Source organism: Vanessa atalanta, chromosome 7, assembly GCF_905147765.1.
Source record: "Vanessa atalanta chromosome 7, ilVanAtal1.2, whole genome shotgun sequence".
Taxonomy (NCBI): Eukaryota; Metazoa; Arthropoda; class Insecta; order Lepidoptera; family Nymphalidae; genus Vanessa; species Vanessa atalanta.
This window is the reverse complement of record NC_061877.1, coordinates 13,624,255-13,643,465: the sequence shown is the minus strand read 5'-3', so window position 1 is coordinate 13,643,465 and position 19,211 is coordinate 13,624,255. Positions and strand designations below refer to the sequence as shown.

The 19,211-nt window shown below is 35.1% G+C and overlaps 1 protein-coding gene across 1 annotated transcript in view; it reads right to left on the bottom strand.

Annotated features, from left to right (window-relative positions):
• Window positions 1–4,891: 4,891 nt before the first annotated feature.
• The window catches only part of LOC125065459 (cytochrome P450 4C1-like), a 137,074-nt gene continuing 122,754 nt past the window's right edge, over window positions 4,892–19,211 (bottom strand). The window contains exon 8 of the mRNA XM_047673039.1: window positions 4,892–5,031. Within this exon, the coding sequence (XP_047528995.1) occupies window positions 4,892–5,031 (140 nt within the window). The remainder of the gene's footprint in view (window positions 5,032–19,211) is intronic.

The window sequence follows — 19,211 nt, the reverse complement described above, 5'->3', positions numbered from 1 at the left end:
CTCGGCGCGCACATGGCGTCAGTGCATCGCGCGCGTCGCGCCCGCCGCCCGCTACCACGCGCCGCCTGCGCTGTCCACGACCTGAAGTAGCGTATGTTCCGTTTGATTATACGATCGAATGGTTCCCCAATGAAAACAAAACAATCGTTGGTTTATCCTCTTGTTATTTTTCCACTACTAACACTATTTAGGAAGTCCAAAGTCTAAAGTTCAACATAATTTATATTTTTACAAATGAATATGAAGAAGCGACAGTCAATGGTTTTAATGGTTTTTTGTGTAATGTTTAAACTTTATTGCTATTTACTTTGTTGTTATAAAGGCTCACTTAGAATAAGTAAAGCTAAAGACTCTGAAGTAAAATAGTGTTACTGTACAGTGGTGCTGCAGTCTATTATCCTTTCGCTATATAATTCTTCACAAATTAATTCTTAACAAATCTCTGATCTGTCTGATCTGTCTGATCTGTAATGAAGTTTAAACAGTCAAATTATAAGCATATCAATAGTCGTTTTAATATCGGCTGCTACTGCTTTTAAAAATTGGCGTCTTAATTTATTTTAACCAAGAAGTTAAAAATGAAACTAACACTGACTTACTGCCGTACAAGGACGATTTCCTCATTGTAAAACCCATATTATGTATAAAGATGAGCAAAAAATTATAGTAATTAATACCAATCAAGAAATAATGATAGAATCAACAAAATTACAACCTTAAAAATCAAATAAATAAAAGTTAAAAATCACCTCTTAGATCAACTTAGCTCAGTCTCAGTAGTGGAGTCTGAACAGGGAGAAAGCCTCGAGACGGATGTTTAAGTTAGGAACACTTTTTGGTGCAGTCGAGACTGCTCGGCTTACAAATTCACTGTTTTGTGATAATGTAAGTGGTGCTGGACTGGAAAATTGTGTGTTGTTTGATATAAAATAATTTTCGAAACTAATATTTGAGATTTTTGCTCACATATTATGCGTATCTTATATGAGAAACTCGTTATTGTATTTTAGCCCGTCACTGTTAGAATTATATTGAGTAGATGAATAAGGAAAACATGATATTATACTAACGATGGCGCCGCGCTTGGGCAACATTTTTAAGGACGACGTCTACAATACTAGTAAATTACTGGTGGTGATATTTCAGAGATATTACTTAGTCTCAATGCAAGTAAGCAAGTCAATATTTTGTTAAAAAGTCCTAAAGATGAAGTAGTCATTGAAGCTTAACAGAACATTGTGATTTTCAAGCAGCACTTTCCAGTTAAGGCGTCATCGGCTTATTACTATAAAGATAAATATTTATCAACGTCGACTTATGCCGAAATAAAATTGTAAATTATGATAATTGAAAATCCGATTTTCAATAATAATACCTTCTTTATCATTTATCGTTATAATAAAGCCTCGGGAAAATCAATATGTTTTCAATTCTGCTAATAACATAATTATAATAAGTATAATGAATCATTTTTTTATCTAAATTAAAGTATTCCTTATACATAAGAGTTTAAGATATGGAACTGCGCCAAAAGTGAATGAACTACAAAATGTAGCGTATTTGTCAGTAAGTGACTACAGCACGTAATTTTAAGAACGGACACACTTTTAACTTCACACTGATATTTAAAATGATAATAATATCATTAATATATATAGTACGAGCTTATCGTAAAAGATAGAGACTAAGAATTTGTGAATACATTATATTAATTTTCTAAGGTGTAGCCATCGTGAAAACGTGTTTTTTGGATAGACGATACGATACGTTACAGTTCCGGCATTTTATACCAAAAATTTACAAATCAGCTAAATAACATTTTAAAATGACTGTCTAACATTCTACGCTAGCATATAACGACGGGTCTAACATGATGATATATTGCACAGGAATTTCTTATGACACTTCTTTTTGAATATGATATGATAAAGGTTAAAATTGAATTGGTAACTGGATGGTAAATGGGTTATAGGTTGGTGTGATTCATCATTTTTGATTATAGAATCAGGGAAAACCGTATTTAGGCTTATGTTAATTCATTATTAATAGATAGATGTTACCTATTGGAAATTGGAGTTCAGGTTACTTTTTCTGAATAAAAGACAGTGTTACAAAGTTCACAAAAATTCATCACCCAAGGAGAAGAAGAAAGGGGGCGAAATTGTCGGTGAAAGCTTGTATGGAATTTCTCCTTTTTTAATCTAGTGCTATCATTTATTGGTTATCATTTATGAGTAATACATGGTACTGATGAATACTTTTACTCATAAATGCAAGCCAATTGAAAGGAGGTAAGAGCAGCACAGATGATGTTACGCACATATAAATATGTACATCTGAAATATATATATCATAACCAGTTTATAGCTTACATGCTATTTACGTGAATTTGTTTTAAAACAATATATAATATTGTATGTCTGAAAAAAATCTATAATCCATTTTAAAACTATGATTATCTAAATTTAAAAACTACGATGTTCTAGTTATACCTAATAACGTTCATAATATCACATAAGATGACACGGAGGCGTCAGATAACTGGAAGATTAAGTGTAATCCGTATTAATATCCCTGAGGAAATAACCAAAAAATTACTTAGGTAAAGTAAACCTTACAATTATACCTTGACAAAGCCTGTGTCGGTATTCCTCATCAGAAGAGTCAGCCATTGCCGAGGCAAGTACTGCATTCGATACCCTCTAAAAATCATGAAACGCTTTTAGACAATGCATATTTTTGCATAATATTTAGTATACATCGGGGAACACCGCTGCGCTTTGAGCCAAAAAGCTGTGTGGAAATAAGGTCTAAGGCTCTTTAGTCTTACACCGTCTTGCCTATCCAAGGATCTATTGTAGGTTTATCAATGATGATAAACTACGGTTCTTTTAATTATGACAAAAAGGGACTTTGCCTGAATTCATATCCCTGTTCGTATTGAGCTCTCCGGAGTTAGTCATGGTGATGCCAGGAGACCTGATGGACTGACACTAGTTTCATAGGAACGGAGACTGACCTTAGTCGTTGTAAGCGTTGACACAATTTCTCATATCAGGAAAACAAGTTTAAGTCCAAGAGCCACGGCAAAAGCTGAATATTGATATTGCAATAGAACAGCAGAATTCTGCTAGCTTTCTTGGCTACTATTTCATATGTTATAATTTGTATATTAGAAGCTGTTGCGGTTTATATATGCTTCAGGTATTACGACAAGCACAATAGTAATTACTATGACAGTGCATAAGTTTAATAAAGATGGAGTGTAGCTAGAACTTGAGAATCTCAAGCACTGTTTTTTAATTATGCTTAAATAAGATTTATAATTCATCTCTTGCTTGGCGATGAAAAACAACATTGCGAGGAAACTTGCATATGTCGGATGAAATACTGTCGCGTCATGTCAATACATCGACCCGAATGAGCCCCAAAACTCTCTCCTCGAGCCCATTTTGGTTTTGGGTTTTGGAGGGTGCGGGAAATTTGTGATACATTTTTAAAAGCTCTTATAAAATTCAAATGAACAACACTTTTTTTGTTGCGATTATTCAACGTGGATCGTTGGAATGACAAAGAGTTGTGATCAATTAGTAGAAATTAATCATTATACTCGAAAGTGTCGTGATTTGTTGGTTAAAATATAATTTTTACTTTTGTATATTCCTTCTGTAATAAAACCTATAAGGCTATGGCAAGTAAATTTACTCAGAAAACTAAGCATTCATTCAAGCAAGCAGTGTATTTGTTGTTAAAGTATAAAGGCCTCATTATTGTATGTTAAATCTTTTAAACTTTTCAGTCATATTAAATAACTTTAGTTTAATCATTATTTTAAGAAAAAAAAAAGAGAGCGTGCTTTAATGCGATTGTCGCGATTGATAAATATATCGCGTGTAACACTCATGATTAAAACTATGAAATAAAAAGAAAGAAGATAAGAAATCTTTTGGTTGGATAAAAATATATTCGGTTATTAATAAGGACGACTTATTACATAAAATGATAAATAGATTATCCGATGTTAATATATATACATATTACTTGTGAATTCATTGAGACATAACTGCCTTATTTATATAACTTCTAGCGCCGCGGAGTAAAGGAAGAGATGTGAGCACAGATGACAGCACTTTATTGCTCCTAACGATCGAGCTTTATGTGAAACGTATTGAAGAATTACGTGATGTCTACCGTTACGGCTGTCACGTGCCGCAACGTCACGGAGGAAACTTATCCCGTGGGACTTTATTCTATATTTATTTCTAATAGTAGGGTTTTTTTAAGTAGAAATATTTTATTTGATAATGATTAATTTAGTTAATTTCACAATAAAACAAAAAGAGCCAAGGCTTAATCTATATAGTATAGAAAAAAAAAAAAAAAATTAAATTTTACCGGCGATGTATTTATTGTTGGAAGTATCGTAACATAACAATATTATTTACGGCTGGTCAATGTTTGAACTGTCAAGTAAGTAAATAATTACAGAACTTATTTGAAAGTGTCGTTAATATAATAGAACTTTCGACACCAAAAAGTTAGTTCTGTAATAAAATATTATATCTGGTTATAGTGATGATTGCAAGTATGCAAAACTTTATAGTCTAACAAATTATAATGTAACAGAATTGAAAAAATATATTTTACTAACCCTTTCCTTTTATATTTTGTAGAAGTTTTTCAAACTATAACCATATTTAATGGTTATTCCACTATCTCACAATTTACAACCGAATTTTCCACAAATATATTAAAACTTGCGCTCTCTACGATCGCAGTGTGGAGCACTCGCGTGCCTCGCGTAGCGCGTCGGTGCGTTCCGGACGCGCTCGTGGTGGCTCCTCGGCCGCGCGGACACACCGTCAGTTCATGGTAGCGAGGGCGCGCGGAACTACGAGAAGGCGGTGAGGCGCTGGCCGACGAGTCGCAGCGCTCGCTTGACAGCGACTGAGGCGCGCGGGGCCGGAGTGGAGGCGCGCGGTGCCTCGCGCACTCTCTGCCGCGCCAGACGCGCTGCGCGACACGCGTCGACTGCGACCACGCGAAATGTCGAATTGACACAACTCGGCTCATTAACAGAAAAATATTAGTGATGCTAACGGTATGTGAGAATATAAACATTTGAAATTAAGTGCTCCAACAAAATCAAAAACAAGTCAAAACGCGTTGAGCACGTAGTCCATTAATTATTAATATAAAAATATTACGACTTATGTTAGATTTAGAACAACTTCAAAGTGTAGTTTAGTCTCAATCTATAATTGCATAAACTATCCCAGAATCGCGAGACGGCGGCGCAGCGGAGGTATGGCTGCGGCTCACCGTTTAATTTCCTCATTGCGATGATTCAATTACAACTTACGATGGAACGAAGCGAGCCAAGCCTTTGAATCAGATGAGTTAATCGCTCATAAACGATTAAGGATTTTGACTACGTTGAATTATGTACAAAGAATCTGTAATAATTATAATAACTTAAATATTTAAAAACATTTGCAATTCGTGCTGCCGGAGACTCGTTCTTACGTAACGTAATTTCCCGGTCACAATTTCAATGCTCGAAAATTCATTTCATCATGCAGAAGTATTTCAATTTTAAAAAGCGAGAATCACATTGAATTAGAGGAAACGAATGAGAATTCCAATCTGCAAGTGCATAGCGCGGCCGCTCGTTGGCAGCCATCCACTAATGAAGCAGAATAAATTCATTGTAAGCAAGCGTCGCCCAGGCGGTGAGATCTGCCCGCGGCAGGCAGACTCGTGCCGTATCTGGGGTCATTCTACGCTGGCCTCGTCTCTCGTCTGAACTGATCACAAAACTTGAAAGTCAATTCCCTTGTATTTGATACTCGAAAGCATAGATTTTTGAAATCTAAATGTGATAATTAATAACTTTTGTTAGTGCATAAAATAAAATAGCTGCTGCTGGATTACGGTGATATTATTTTTGTTACTGGGCATTCTTATGACTTCCAATGTAAGTAATATAATGAAAGACGGGCAGTCTTCCTTCCCAACCTCTCGGGCGTAACAAGGAAGCTATTACGGCCGGAGATTCCGACCCTCTTTTCCGTTCTTTAATCTCAATCCAATCCTTTTCAATTATTTCTTACACCACGTTTAAGAAAATTCATTACCTTAACTAGATATTTCACAAGAAAGTTGCTTATTTTTCTCTCACATAACTATTTCAAGATTTGTTTAAATCAAATATGTTGTAGCCAGCTCGTTACCGCTTTTGGATCACATACGTATACTCGTATTTAATATGATAATTTAACTCTCGACGTTACTGCCTGGACAGGCACACATATCAACACAATATATTTGTACGTAATTTAAGTAAAGTAGTAAGTAAATAAATTAAAATATGTTTAAGTAGAATGTAATTACCGCTTTTGAGTCCTCATTTTATGTAGTTTTTTCTGAGAAGAACCGGTATACTTAGTTAGTATCGTATATATATTCGTAAATAAATATTAATGATGTATACACAAATCAACGAATTCTAATTCTGCGCTTTCGACATGAGTATTATTTGCTGTATAACATTCCTTATCTAATAATGTATTCTTATCAAAGGCTTAAGATTTATTTAATAGAAATGAATACTTGTAAAACATGTATCACGACGGGGAGTTTATGCTACAAGCTTATCTTTACTTCCTATATTCGACATAATTCACCACATAAGTATGTACGATAGGTGGAGACGTATCCTATACCTATGTACGATATTATTACAGCTACAATAACTTTTACTAGGTCACGCAATATAGTTCTCAAAAATATTCTATTTTGACAAATTGTTTTTTACAAATTTTAGATTTGACAATGTAATATTATCTTGATTACAAAATAATTGTGTTTGACACCTTTGGATGGTTGATTGATAAGTAGTTTGTTTTGTAATAAAAAAATCAGAAATAGACAAAATATTTATTGATGCCGCCCGATTTCGTTTACGGCCGTTGTGTTCGAGGAGGAATAGCCATGCAGGACAGATTTACTGCGCTAAATTTTGTAATATTTGCAAGACTTACAAACACGTGTGCACTCTTTGTTATTCAATATAGAAGCGTTACACTTGCTTATTGTTTGTACCAGCAATTTCGAAATAGAAACATTGATTCTGAGAGGAACCGGCGAAAGAAACTCAAGGGCTTTTTTTTTCATTATATCAATACAATTATAGCTTTCGTACAATAATAAAATTGTATCGGATCGTTACGTTCCCAGGGAAAACAAATCAATCAATCATCAAATTCAATTAAAATTACATTCGTTCTGTAATATCCTTTAGCACACAAAAGCTTCTTAACGATTCTTTTATATTTTACAATTTTTGAACGTTAATATCGCCCGCTTTAAGCGAGAATAGTTGGATTTAGTATATTAAGATATTGGTTAAGATGTATAGATTTTAGTATACATCTATAGTCGGTCGGTCGTGTCGTATTTAAAAACCTAGTAACAAGCCACGCTAGACATAAAGCAGAGCGTCGCATACCATCGAAGCGGCGACTTGCTGCACTGCTATTTCCTTCACCATACATTCAGCGAGTGTTCAGTTCAACGAGCGTATAATTTAATAGAAAACGACACGCCACATTGATGATGCAGACTCGAAACGGCGTAAGTAAATCGAATAAAGTTCTGACAGCCGATTGATGATAACTCGATAATTGCAGAATAATTGGAATTTGGAATTCGAAACATGCTACCGATCGATGCGTTGATCCCGTACACCTGCACACGGTACACTCTTATACTGTACAGTGTACACGCACATCCCCGAATATTAATACAAAAAATAAAGCTTAACTTTATCCATAGTCTATGTGTTCACGCGTCATTCATCCGGTTTGAGTGAAACTTTATACAATAGCCAAGTTCAACATTATACTCTGCGTTATTAATTAACTCTGAAAGTTTTGTTGCGTTATAATTCTACTCGTACTGATATTGGAAAATGTACTGTAATGTCGATGTATAAATCGAATGATAATAATTCCATCGCCTCGTTTAAATCAGTTCTTATAATAAAATTAAAAATACGACTATCTTCTATCGATTTTGAGACATTAGTTTGCATTATTATATGTAAATAACATTTTATCGCTTTGGCCATATGTAAATATGAAAATGAGGACTGAGAGAAAGTAATGAAGAGGTCAGTGCGGATTTGGCTACGAGTCAAGTGGTGAGCGTGCTGACGTGCTTCCATGCGTATTCGTAGCGTGGTATTGCCTGCCGCGGGTCTACTGTCAGTCTAAGCCTTCGTGGCACATATATACCCAAAGTATGGATATATACACTGATTTCTAATAGCAATACGCAATATTCTAAAGGAGTCCTAAGAATTTCATTAAATAAACTTATGACGGATCAATTTTATCTAAAATAAAGGATATTTATAGGAAATAGTGAAGTTGCCAAGCCGCTGCCGGCCGTAATACGTGACTGATAGCCTCATGTATGTGATCTTCAGCGTCTTAGCGTTGCGGAGACCGCTTATCTGTCTACCCCTCCCTTGTCCCCCGCACCGCATCGCCCAGTAGACGCCTTCATCGCAGGCGTTTCTTATCGACGGCGTGTATCGCACGCTATGTTTAAGTTCAAAATATTCCTGGGGTCTTTGTCCGTTTGTACGTAGAAGTACTGTAGTAAATTTGCTTTACAAATGTTTATTGGAGCAAATATTATTGTTATTATAAACATATTTGAAATGGTGTAACATTTGCAAAAAAATTATGAATAGAAGAAATTTACTGGTACAGATGCGAATTTGGAGAAGTATGGCAGCCGTCAAGTATATGGCTAAGCTAAGTGCGCGAAAATGGGGCGGGAGGAAAGGGCATGGCTGGCCCTGACCCATTTCCGATTTCGTACGTCGTACGGCACGCAGTCGCCCGCGCGTCGACCGACCATGTACAATTTCTAACTGCTCTCTAATAGTATGCATTCATTTGTTTCTCAGCGATAAAAGTATCTCAAAAGATCATTAAAATCTTATTTTCAATAATCAGGAGTTTTGAAAACATTTAATTATTTATCAAACATTAAGAAATATTATTCCGTTAAGAGATTTATTTGCTCTTGTGTTTCGTTTGTCCTTGATTAACTATGCGACGTATGTTATAGGTGTGCATTTGTATCAGAACGATTTTACCCGCACGGGTGAGGTGACGTAAGATCAACAATAATTGAATGTTCGTCTAAAAGGCAGGCTAAGGTGATACGCTGGTAAATTATATAAAAGATGTGTATTCTAGATTACAAAAAAAAATTATATAATTTACTAGCGTAGGTATTGCTAACTTATAATTATGTTGATTCCGAATATAAATTACTAATCTGCTTAGTTTCACTATCGACAAGTTTTAATTTTCACAGTATCATAAGCAGACGTCTGACTCAATAGGTTAAGTTATTGAGTCTTTAGATTTTTTATGCATTTAAACTTCTGTTTTACTTGAAAAAATAATACCAATATTTCATTTTCTTCTAAAGAAATTCAACGTCAATGGTTATGGGAAAGGCCTGACTAAATGCTGCCGTTCGCTGAATAGGTGAGCTTGGACGAGGAAAGGACACAAAGCAGTCCCCGCGGAGTGTGCGGAAACGTACATCTAAAGCGATTGTCGGCCGCCGGCCGGAGAATAACCAGCATTGTTGACACGAATAGCCCCTTACATTATACTGGGATAATTATTTATCTTAAATATGTTACTTAGACTCGAGCGAAGTCAAGTAAGCGAGACTTGTTTGTGTATGTATTGTAAGAATATTGATTACATTATTCCAGTACTCTCTGGGTACTAAGAATATAAAACGCTTGCCTTAAGTACTAAGGAGCAGTGGCCTGGTCGAGGGGGTACTGAAAGCGGCTCAACGACGCAATTTACATTTTCTCCAAAAAGTTGGAGCCGCAGTTAATGGAACCGCCCGCCGCCGCTTAATTACGATCTATCAAGAAGCAGCGGGAGATCGCCGGCCGACCTGAATAATGACGCTCTGGAACTTGATTAACAATAATGCACACTGCGATTAAGAGGCCAAACCTTTTATAATGCTCTAAAACAGCGGACAGAGTCGATTTTAAAATATTTACTGCTATAACAATTGTGAAGATCGAAGTCAGCGGTGCGTCGGCCTGCGCTGATTATAGTGAGTGTCGACTAGATCATTTTCTTAATGTATGTAGTGTCGTAGCTCGCGAGCAGGTCGCTCGACGCGTTCTAATTCCGCAGCGGAGGCCGGGATACATTAATCGCTGTCAGCGCGCCGCCATTAGGGCCGCCCCAATTTCCCGCTCTCTTTTGTTAAATTGACAGATTTTAATATCAGCCGCGATAGCGACGCAATCTGCCTTCCCCGGACTCGCGGCCGACGTTTGGCCGATCGAGAGACACAACTGTTCACTTCATTGTTTTTAAACAAGTAAAGCATTCGCTTTACGTACGAAGAATATCAAATTTTGTATTGCTAATAAATATTTAACAATATATGATATTTTAACTAAGAGCAGCTTGCACTTCTCGGAATCTAAAGTTCTCTGAACTTAAATAAATTCAAAGAAATATTGCCAACGTACGACAAAAGAATATTCGGTTAGAATATTCTCTGTCAATATTAGTAACGAGGTTGCGCGGCGCATCAAAGGCCGCTGCAATAGACGGCTGCGCAAATCAAGTTAAGAGGCGGCAAACAGCGCGCTCTCGCACAATGCATTTTAATTATTTTGCTTTTTTATTTAAATCTACTAAAATGTTATTTTACGGTAAGAGCATTAAGGTTTTCTCTCATTTATATGTAGTACTATTTATGAGCGTAACATAAATTATGCCGTAGAAAATGCAAAGCATGTTTAACAGTGATATCGACGTTGCGTAAATAGCGCTTTTGTGCGTTACTGAAAAACTCAATAATTGTGTAATTGTATTTAAAATGGACATGCCTATGGAGCCAATTGTTATATTAGAATATTACGGTTAGATACTTCACTTACTCTTATTATCACTGAAAAAGTGCTTTTCATGTAATTCAAATAAAGGCCACACTTATGTATACCGTCGCAACATCTTACTATTAAACGGCCGTGCTATTAGCGATTGTTTTTATTTTTATGGTTTGTGATAATAAAGAACCAATATAATATAAAACCAATAATAATCAGACATTAATATCGAGATTATGTTGCCTTTTAGTCAACATATACATTATTGTATCTCCTACTTCTATAATATAAGAATATATCAATATAAACATTGAAATTAAGTGCCCGATTATATCACATGAAAAATAACAATCTCTATGTAGCTTTTATAATAAAACTTTAAAGAGAGAGAAATACAGCAGTAACGATTAACATCGTACGCCTTTCTCGTAGAAAATCGTAGCACCTCGTAACTCTTTCGTAGCGCAGCGTACTACTATTCCAGACTCTTCTATTTCGTGTAATGTTATTAAAACTGTTTACAGTTAAACTCGTTTCAGTTTTGTGATGTTTTCTAAGTATGAGTGAATTCGTATTATTGTCGCGCACATTTCAGTACGTTTTGAAAACAGGTTGAAGTGATTGTAAGCACTCACTCTGCTCTACTCGTGTTAAAGAGTTTTGTGTCGGTGCTTCTGTGTTTCATATTTATTTTTATACGATACTTTGCTTTTGTTCAGACATAGATCTTTATAAAGGCTGCGTTTGAATTGAATATTGTGTTATGATTATATTTGCCTCAAATATGTTTTTCTTTATGTTTATCTAAAAAATCTAATATATTTATATGAAAAGAATTAACTGCGCGAGTGAATACGAAAACATTAAATGAAAATGACTTACAGAATAATTCAAACTCTTAAGTCGGCAGGGCGTAGTGTAGGCGCGACGGTTTTAAATAGAACTTGGTAACGCTGAGCCTTTTTTGCTGACTTAAAAAAAAGAGGGGATTCTTTTAATATACATATGTTACGCGATATTATTGCCACTTGGAAATTGATTTTAATGATTACATCATTAATAGATAACTACCCTCAAATTATTTGTAAAAAAACAATTCAAAGGGTATTTCTACTGAAAGAGATTTGAAAGTATGGAAAATTTGGACTGCCCCTTTCGTTATACAGCGCACAACATTGAACTCAATGTAATGTATATTAGACGATTTTTATTCAGTTGCAAACATGCGGCAGAGCCACAGAAAGCTAGCCGTGTGCACTTGAAACTGGATTCGCTTAAAAGTAAACGCAAAGTTTTTTGGAATGAGAAGGAACCGGTGTACAAACATAAAATCATCTACACCGTATCTAATTATATTTATAAAATATTTATTTCAAATGCAAAAATCAAAACATAATATACTTTATTCGAGTAGACATGTACTATTGAATCGTCATTTAACAAACTATATTAAGTGAAGCTACCACCGCTTCGGAATGCAGATTCTACCGAGAAGAATCGGCAAGCAACTCACTGAGTTTAAATGTCGAAAAAGAGTAACTACTGAGATACTCTTTTTCAACATTTAAAAATACAGTAATGTTAGTTAAATCCAATCATATATATTATGTATGCAATATGTTCTGCCTGGAAGCCAACAAGTATTAACTCCATGCTTTTTGTCATCTGTTGCGTTAATAAATACCCCCATTTTATTTTTTCTCTACATTGTTTAGATGTATGTATAGATCACAACTACGAGTATATTAAAAAAACAATACTCGAGGTAGACCTTATTCGTATCAGCGCGAAGTCGGGCGAGTAACTGGTATAGCTTAATAGTTGTAATTTTAAATAATATCACAACAACATCAATTGCTTTGAAAATTTATAAAAATACAAATGTTTGTAGTTGGATATAGTACTAAAGTTAAGAAGATTTTACTCCAGTTTTGAAATGTTTTCAAATAGAGCTCTCAGCGCGCCTACGGAGCGAGTCGTCGCCGCCGCTACTCTATATAACTTCGTTTTTACACTAATTCTAGTGAAAAAACATTTCACGGCCAACAATATTACTAAATATTTAATTTTTTTTTACTATTTGAATTATTATTTACTCAAAATTCCTTGTTTCATGTTTCAAATATTAAGTATAAATTGAAATGCATACATGATCACTTAATAGGAATGATAATAATTTGTATACAATGAGTTTTAATGTAAGCGTCAATTTTGGTATCAGTCGGAGGCAGCGATCAAAGTAAACAGCGAACTCGGCAACTTGCAGACAAATAGACCGACCTCTGCAACTCGCAACTCGCAACAAACATGACACTCGCTGTTAGAAACGTTGATAGCATTTAAGCGGTTTAACTACTCCCGCTTTAGTTAAATACGAAGATACGAAGTGGCTAACTCTGTTTTAGTTTCATTATTATTGAAATATTCGGTATTCTCGATATAATATTATTTATGTCGAAGCGTTTATAATTAAATAATTGTAATTTTTGTTATAAATTATTCACGTATTAAATTTTTTTACCATAACATTTAATTCTATACAATAATGTTTTAAATTGTAATAAAAGATTAAAATACTATTCATTTTAGTTACATTAGAATTATTAACATTAAGTCCTTAGCTACATATATACAAAAACGAATTAAAAATATTTACTATATAAATCATGACCGCGTGGAATGGCGGTAAGAATGCTAGCAGCTTTTCCCCGTTAAATCAGAATACCGATCCTCCGGGCAAAAATGTATCTGCCTCCTATCAGCAGTGGAGGCGGGATGATGGTGATGATTTTAATGAAGTTTTTTGCACTATTACTGCAAGGTACAGGCAAAAACATTATATAAAATACTGATATAGTATGTAATTATCAGTAAAAATAGTTTTCTCAATAAAACGAATATTTGTCTAGGAAAATAATACATTGTATCAACGGAAATTTAAAGCAGCGAAGCTTAAATCTGCAGCCGTGTAATGTGTGATAATATGTGTCAAAGGGTAAAGGTCTTCACGCGCGGCGTGAAGCCGCTCAGACTGTGGAGTCAACCTTGTCATAAAAACTTCACGTCTTATGCTACAATACATTCTTTTGACTACCGATAAGAATTGTTTCTTAAATGTGCGTACAAGCTACGATTACATAACTGCGCGTGAAGTCAATCCATCAGGTGATTTTTCTTAAAAAAAAATATATCTACTCTCCAACCAAGATTATTAGATGGTTGACGAGACTTTTGTGTCCAGACAGCAATCACAATCAAAAATTTTGATTGTGATTGCTGTCTGATCGTTTGCCAGCTCAATGTTTTTATAATGAGTAGTATTCATCCTCATATTACTGAGGTCGAAGGACGATGTTTGTGGTCCGAGCGAGCTACTCGCTGCCACGACTCGAATTATGATGGTTTAGGTATATGATCTAGGCACATTGTGTTTTTCATTTTTATGCAGAACCCGATACTGCAATTATAAGAGCGCGGAAAAGCTCACTGTAACTTAATTCTCGTCGCAAATCGCTTCGGCGCGCGCGCTACTAACGAGATCAATTTACGATCGAGCACCGCGCACGCGACCCCGATACCAATGTCGTTAAAAACTCGAGCCTAACTCCCGGCGGGGCGCGCTTGCTCACGCACTGGCGGCACACACGATGTGTAATTTAATACTTCAAGAATACCGGTCAAAATATTTTAATTCATTAAATATATATACTACTTTATATGGTATCGATTAATACGACATTATATTTTCTCTTTAGAGATGGCTTCAGTCATGCTCGAGTAAATTAGGTTAGGATAGAAGCAATAATTAATTGCTTTAAATTAATTCTTTAATTTAAAGCAATTAATTATTGTTCATAACTTAAGCAGGTTTCTGTGCATGTATTACTGCTCAGTTCTGGGTGCTGTCTCTCCGACCCGGTAGAATAATAATATCCTGGTGGTCATGTACATCTCGCACAACTACTGTGTGAATAATAAGGCGACATATCTCGCTTATTCCGTTGCAGATTCTTGGAAGAGAATCTGTTAACGTTTGAAGATACGGAATTCATGACTTAAAAGCAATTTGTTTGTGTTTTTTACAGAGCGCTTTGTAGAACTACACTCAAAGTAATTCTTTCTATGGTCTTTGCGTTGCTGATTCTCTCTTGTAAAAGTAACAAAAGGTTTTCGAATTGCATATTTAAATCTTACTTAAGTATTTCCCAACCTCGTTTAATTGTCGTGATGCTCTTTGCTATAAAATATGAAATAAAACCAAACGCTGTGCAATATTTTTCTACTTTTGCCCAAGTTAAGACGAAACAAGAAACGCTTATGAGCTATTTTGTAGTAGAAGTGGCAGTTTGTGTGTGTGAGTGCTCATGTGTACATGTGTAAAAGTAGACTCCGCTGTTCCTTCTCTTCAGTAAGTGTAACTTTTTTAAAACGACTACTATCTCACCCTTTTATGATATACGTATTGTTTTAGCTGAATATAAACCAATTCCCAACATAAAAAAAAGAACATCTCGTCATTCTTATTGATAATTTATCAAATTGAGCTTTGCGTAATAGTTCACAATAATGCGGTCAAGTAAAGTAAAATCCTGTTTAATAATATTATAATATTACTGACACGGCTGCTACGACTCCCAATTCAATCATCCACCGCCAAACAGTAATTTAACAAAGACGTTTTGAAAGTTAAGTAGGCTATTGTAATCGCATAAGGGGAACATTTGATGACGCGTTGGACGGCGCGTTGGAGATTATATTCTTTTTATTCTTTATATGAAGTCTTATTATTATAGTCTTAAGTCATCAACATTGTCTTCGCTATTATATTTAATAAGCCTTATAACTTAAAAGTCCACACATATCCCACAGAAGGTCAACAGCTTCGCTGCTGCACGGGATGTATGAATTTGTTCAATTTCTGCAGGGAATATTGACACTCCTTAAATTGCATTTTGTGTATGTCTCTTCTACAGAAAGTTTGTATAATAAGACAAAAGAGGTCTGACCTGACCACGTCAATAGATTCCCTTATCATTGTTGTTCATAATTTTCTGTAATTCAGAACTTTAGGGACCTTCTTGTATGTCGATAAGGCGAAATATCAATTTTAATGCGATTGTTTCCAATCCCTGGCTTATTTTAAATAAACTATACAATATACAATGCTTAAAACATTTTACTAAAAACATAATGACTATATCCAAACTTATATTCGTTGGATTCTTTGTTTTTCAGATTAAATAAAGCAAGTAATGCTACCTTAATCAAAGCTTTATCCCGCCGCTTTAGTTGAGTAATAATTAAAAACGTTAATACTTTATAAACTGTTTTGGAGCCGAGGCGGTGCTATGATGAGCTGCGAAATAAGAAATTCAAGCATAAAAGGGAGAAAGTTTTACAGACAACTCGCCCGAGCGACTGTAGGCGATCCGGGATTTGCTTTGAGACAAGCATTTGTGGGAGCGATGATTTTAATACGTGTAAGTATTTCTAATGCTCAATTAAATGAAAATATTTTTACCCATAAAATATTCGCAGTTTAGTTTTTAATATAAATTTGATGCCAAGATACAGACCACTAGTCTTTACACTGGTCCAGTTAGCGATACGTACTTCATACACGATCAACAATTTCACTATCATTTAACCGTTTTTTGTCACACAAGATCTCACTGCTATGTTTTAGAAAGACAGTTACGATCGGTTTCATAATTCTGTCTTATATAAAGTAAGTTGTTGACAGAAACTGTGAAATGATTCTCACCGAATAAATTTTATCAATTGATTTATGGAACATTTCCTTAACAAGGTAAAGTTTCTTGGCATCCAAGAAGAAGAATAGTCGAATACTTGGATATTGTAACTTAAATGTTATATCACGTTTAATTGAGATGACCTTTTAAAACAATATTTCATTACATATAATATAAATTAAGGTTCTGCATTAACCGACTTCCGAAAAAGTAGTTCCTTAATTTGGTTATGTTATTTTTTTTCGTATCGTAAAAAAATAAATATATGTAAGATTACGTTTCACAAACCCAACGCTTCGTTGAGAAGTATGAAATGTTTACAATAAATATTTAGTCTTCTTAAGCCGTACCAGTGGTCGCTAATCAGCTGGTGCTACTCTAGATACCGCAGGATCTGGTGGTTTATAATGGACACAATTATCTTGGAGAACAAGGAGGTGATGGCTATAGGCCTATAATTAGACGGATCTATTCTTTAGGGGTTGAGTGGACCAAAGCAGTCTTCCAGCAGTTCGGGACGATGCCCATTGCGTAGATTGCCGAAAAAGAGTTAAAACCAGAGCCAAGTCGAGAGCACAATCAGAAGGAATTTCATCGGGTTCACTCCATTTACGAATCGAGTTTAATCGCCAAAAATATTAAATATTTATAGATACGTGCTTAAATATATAAACAATATTATCTTTTTACTACTGACATGTCCAGCGGCGGATTGCAATTGTATACCTTCGATAAAAGAATCAGTAGAAATCACACCGTGAAAGAGTTCTTAAGAATGCGTAATGCTATACCGTCCACCGTACCTGAGACTTACAAGGTATGTAGATCAACCACTGTAACAGCACTTTATAATTGATGAATGAATAGATTATTTTTTATTTCAAGGTATTTCCTCACGATGACTTCACACAACCGGAATCGGCCCGCGCGGTCCGAGGACACTATCGCCAAATTTGTAGGATTAACGCACAAAATGCTTATCATTAATTCACAATAAAAAGAAGTAGTTTGGCCGAAAGAGAACATTCTAAAGAATAATCGTTGAAACGTGAGCCAATTTTTTTAAAGTTCCAAATTTAAATCAATTTTCTTTGATAAGATGTTTAAAAATAAAATTAATTTCCTGGAAAGTCATATTATGTGGTCCTTGGCAAAGTAGAAGACTAACTGTTCGCAGATGTGATCTGTATTATTGTTATTTATTGACTGTCAACCAAATACCTAATCATCCGTGCCATTGCTTAATTCAATTACAAAATCATATTTATTTTAATTGGCACAGGTACACAAAAGAAAAGAAGCTTTTTATGTTGTCATTTCCTATCTGACACGTTGCACACGTTGCAGGTTGCACGTTGCACGTCTTCAGCGTCATGTGTGTACTATAAATGTTGTAGTATGTATATGCAGAGTTACCGCACTATATGTAGACTATTAGCGTATTTGCATCCTGCTATAAAAGTTGAATAATAAGGGTAGTTTAGTAATCGTAAGATGAAATGTTATCTGGCTGTTATAAGTGCGACATACTCGTATGGAAGCGCTTATTACATTCCGCCGAGCAAAGGTAAGCTGCTTATACGAATTCCATTTCAGAGTCGAATAATTGAATTACGTTCCAGGGCTTCCTGCACCACATACAATAGCTGCCTCCTCGGTCTAATGGCTAGTAAATAGAATTGCAGACGCCGAGGCCTAGGTTTGAAATCGAGGCTCGGGCTAATAAAATATATTGCGATTCTCTGTCAATATATTTTCTGTAGCAGACCAAAGTTAAGAAGCTATGATCGCTACTCAAACTCAAACTCAAACTCAAACTCAAATTCCTTTATTCAATATAGAAGTATTACACTTTCTTATTGATTGTCAAGTTAAACACTACCACCGGTTCGGAAAAAGAAAACACCCTGACCTGAGAAGAACCGGCGAAAGAAACTCAGCGGGACTTTTTTTTTACCTCAAATTAATTATATACATAATTATATATGAGTAGAAACAGCCAGGAGGCGATCGTTTCATTCCCAAGGTGTGCTATCAAACATAAACTCACTAATTGTATAGTAACCTTTCGCACCCAAGCGTTCCTTAACAATTTTTTTAAATTTCGCAACAGAAGCATTTTGAACGCTTTCTGGGATCCTGTTGTAGAAGCGTACACATTGCCCCACAAAAGAGTTACTGACTCTATGCAGTCGAGTAACAGGAGTAACAAGATTGTGTTTGTTCCTTGTACCAACGTTATGAGAATCACATTTTCTCATAAAAACATTAATATTTTTCCGTACATACAAAACATTACAGAATATATATTGAGAAGCAACAGTCAATATCTTCATTTCTTTAAATTTATACCTCAAAGATTCCTTGGCTCCTAGGTACGCTGCGTACACTTCTGTTTCCGATGACACTTTGGGATTTACTGTTGACAGACTTCATGTTCAAATTAGGAAACTATGTAATGTATAAATATAAATAAACTTTATATACAAAACATATTA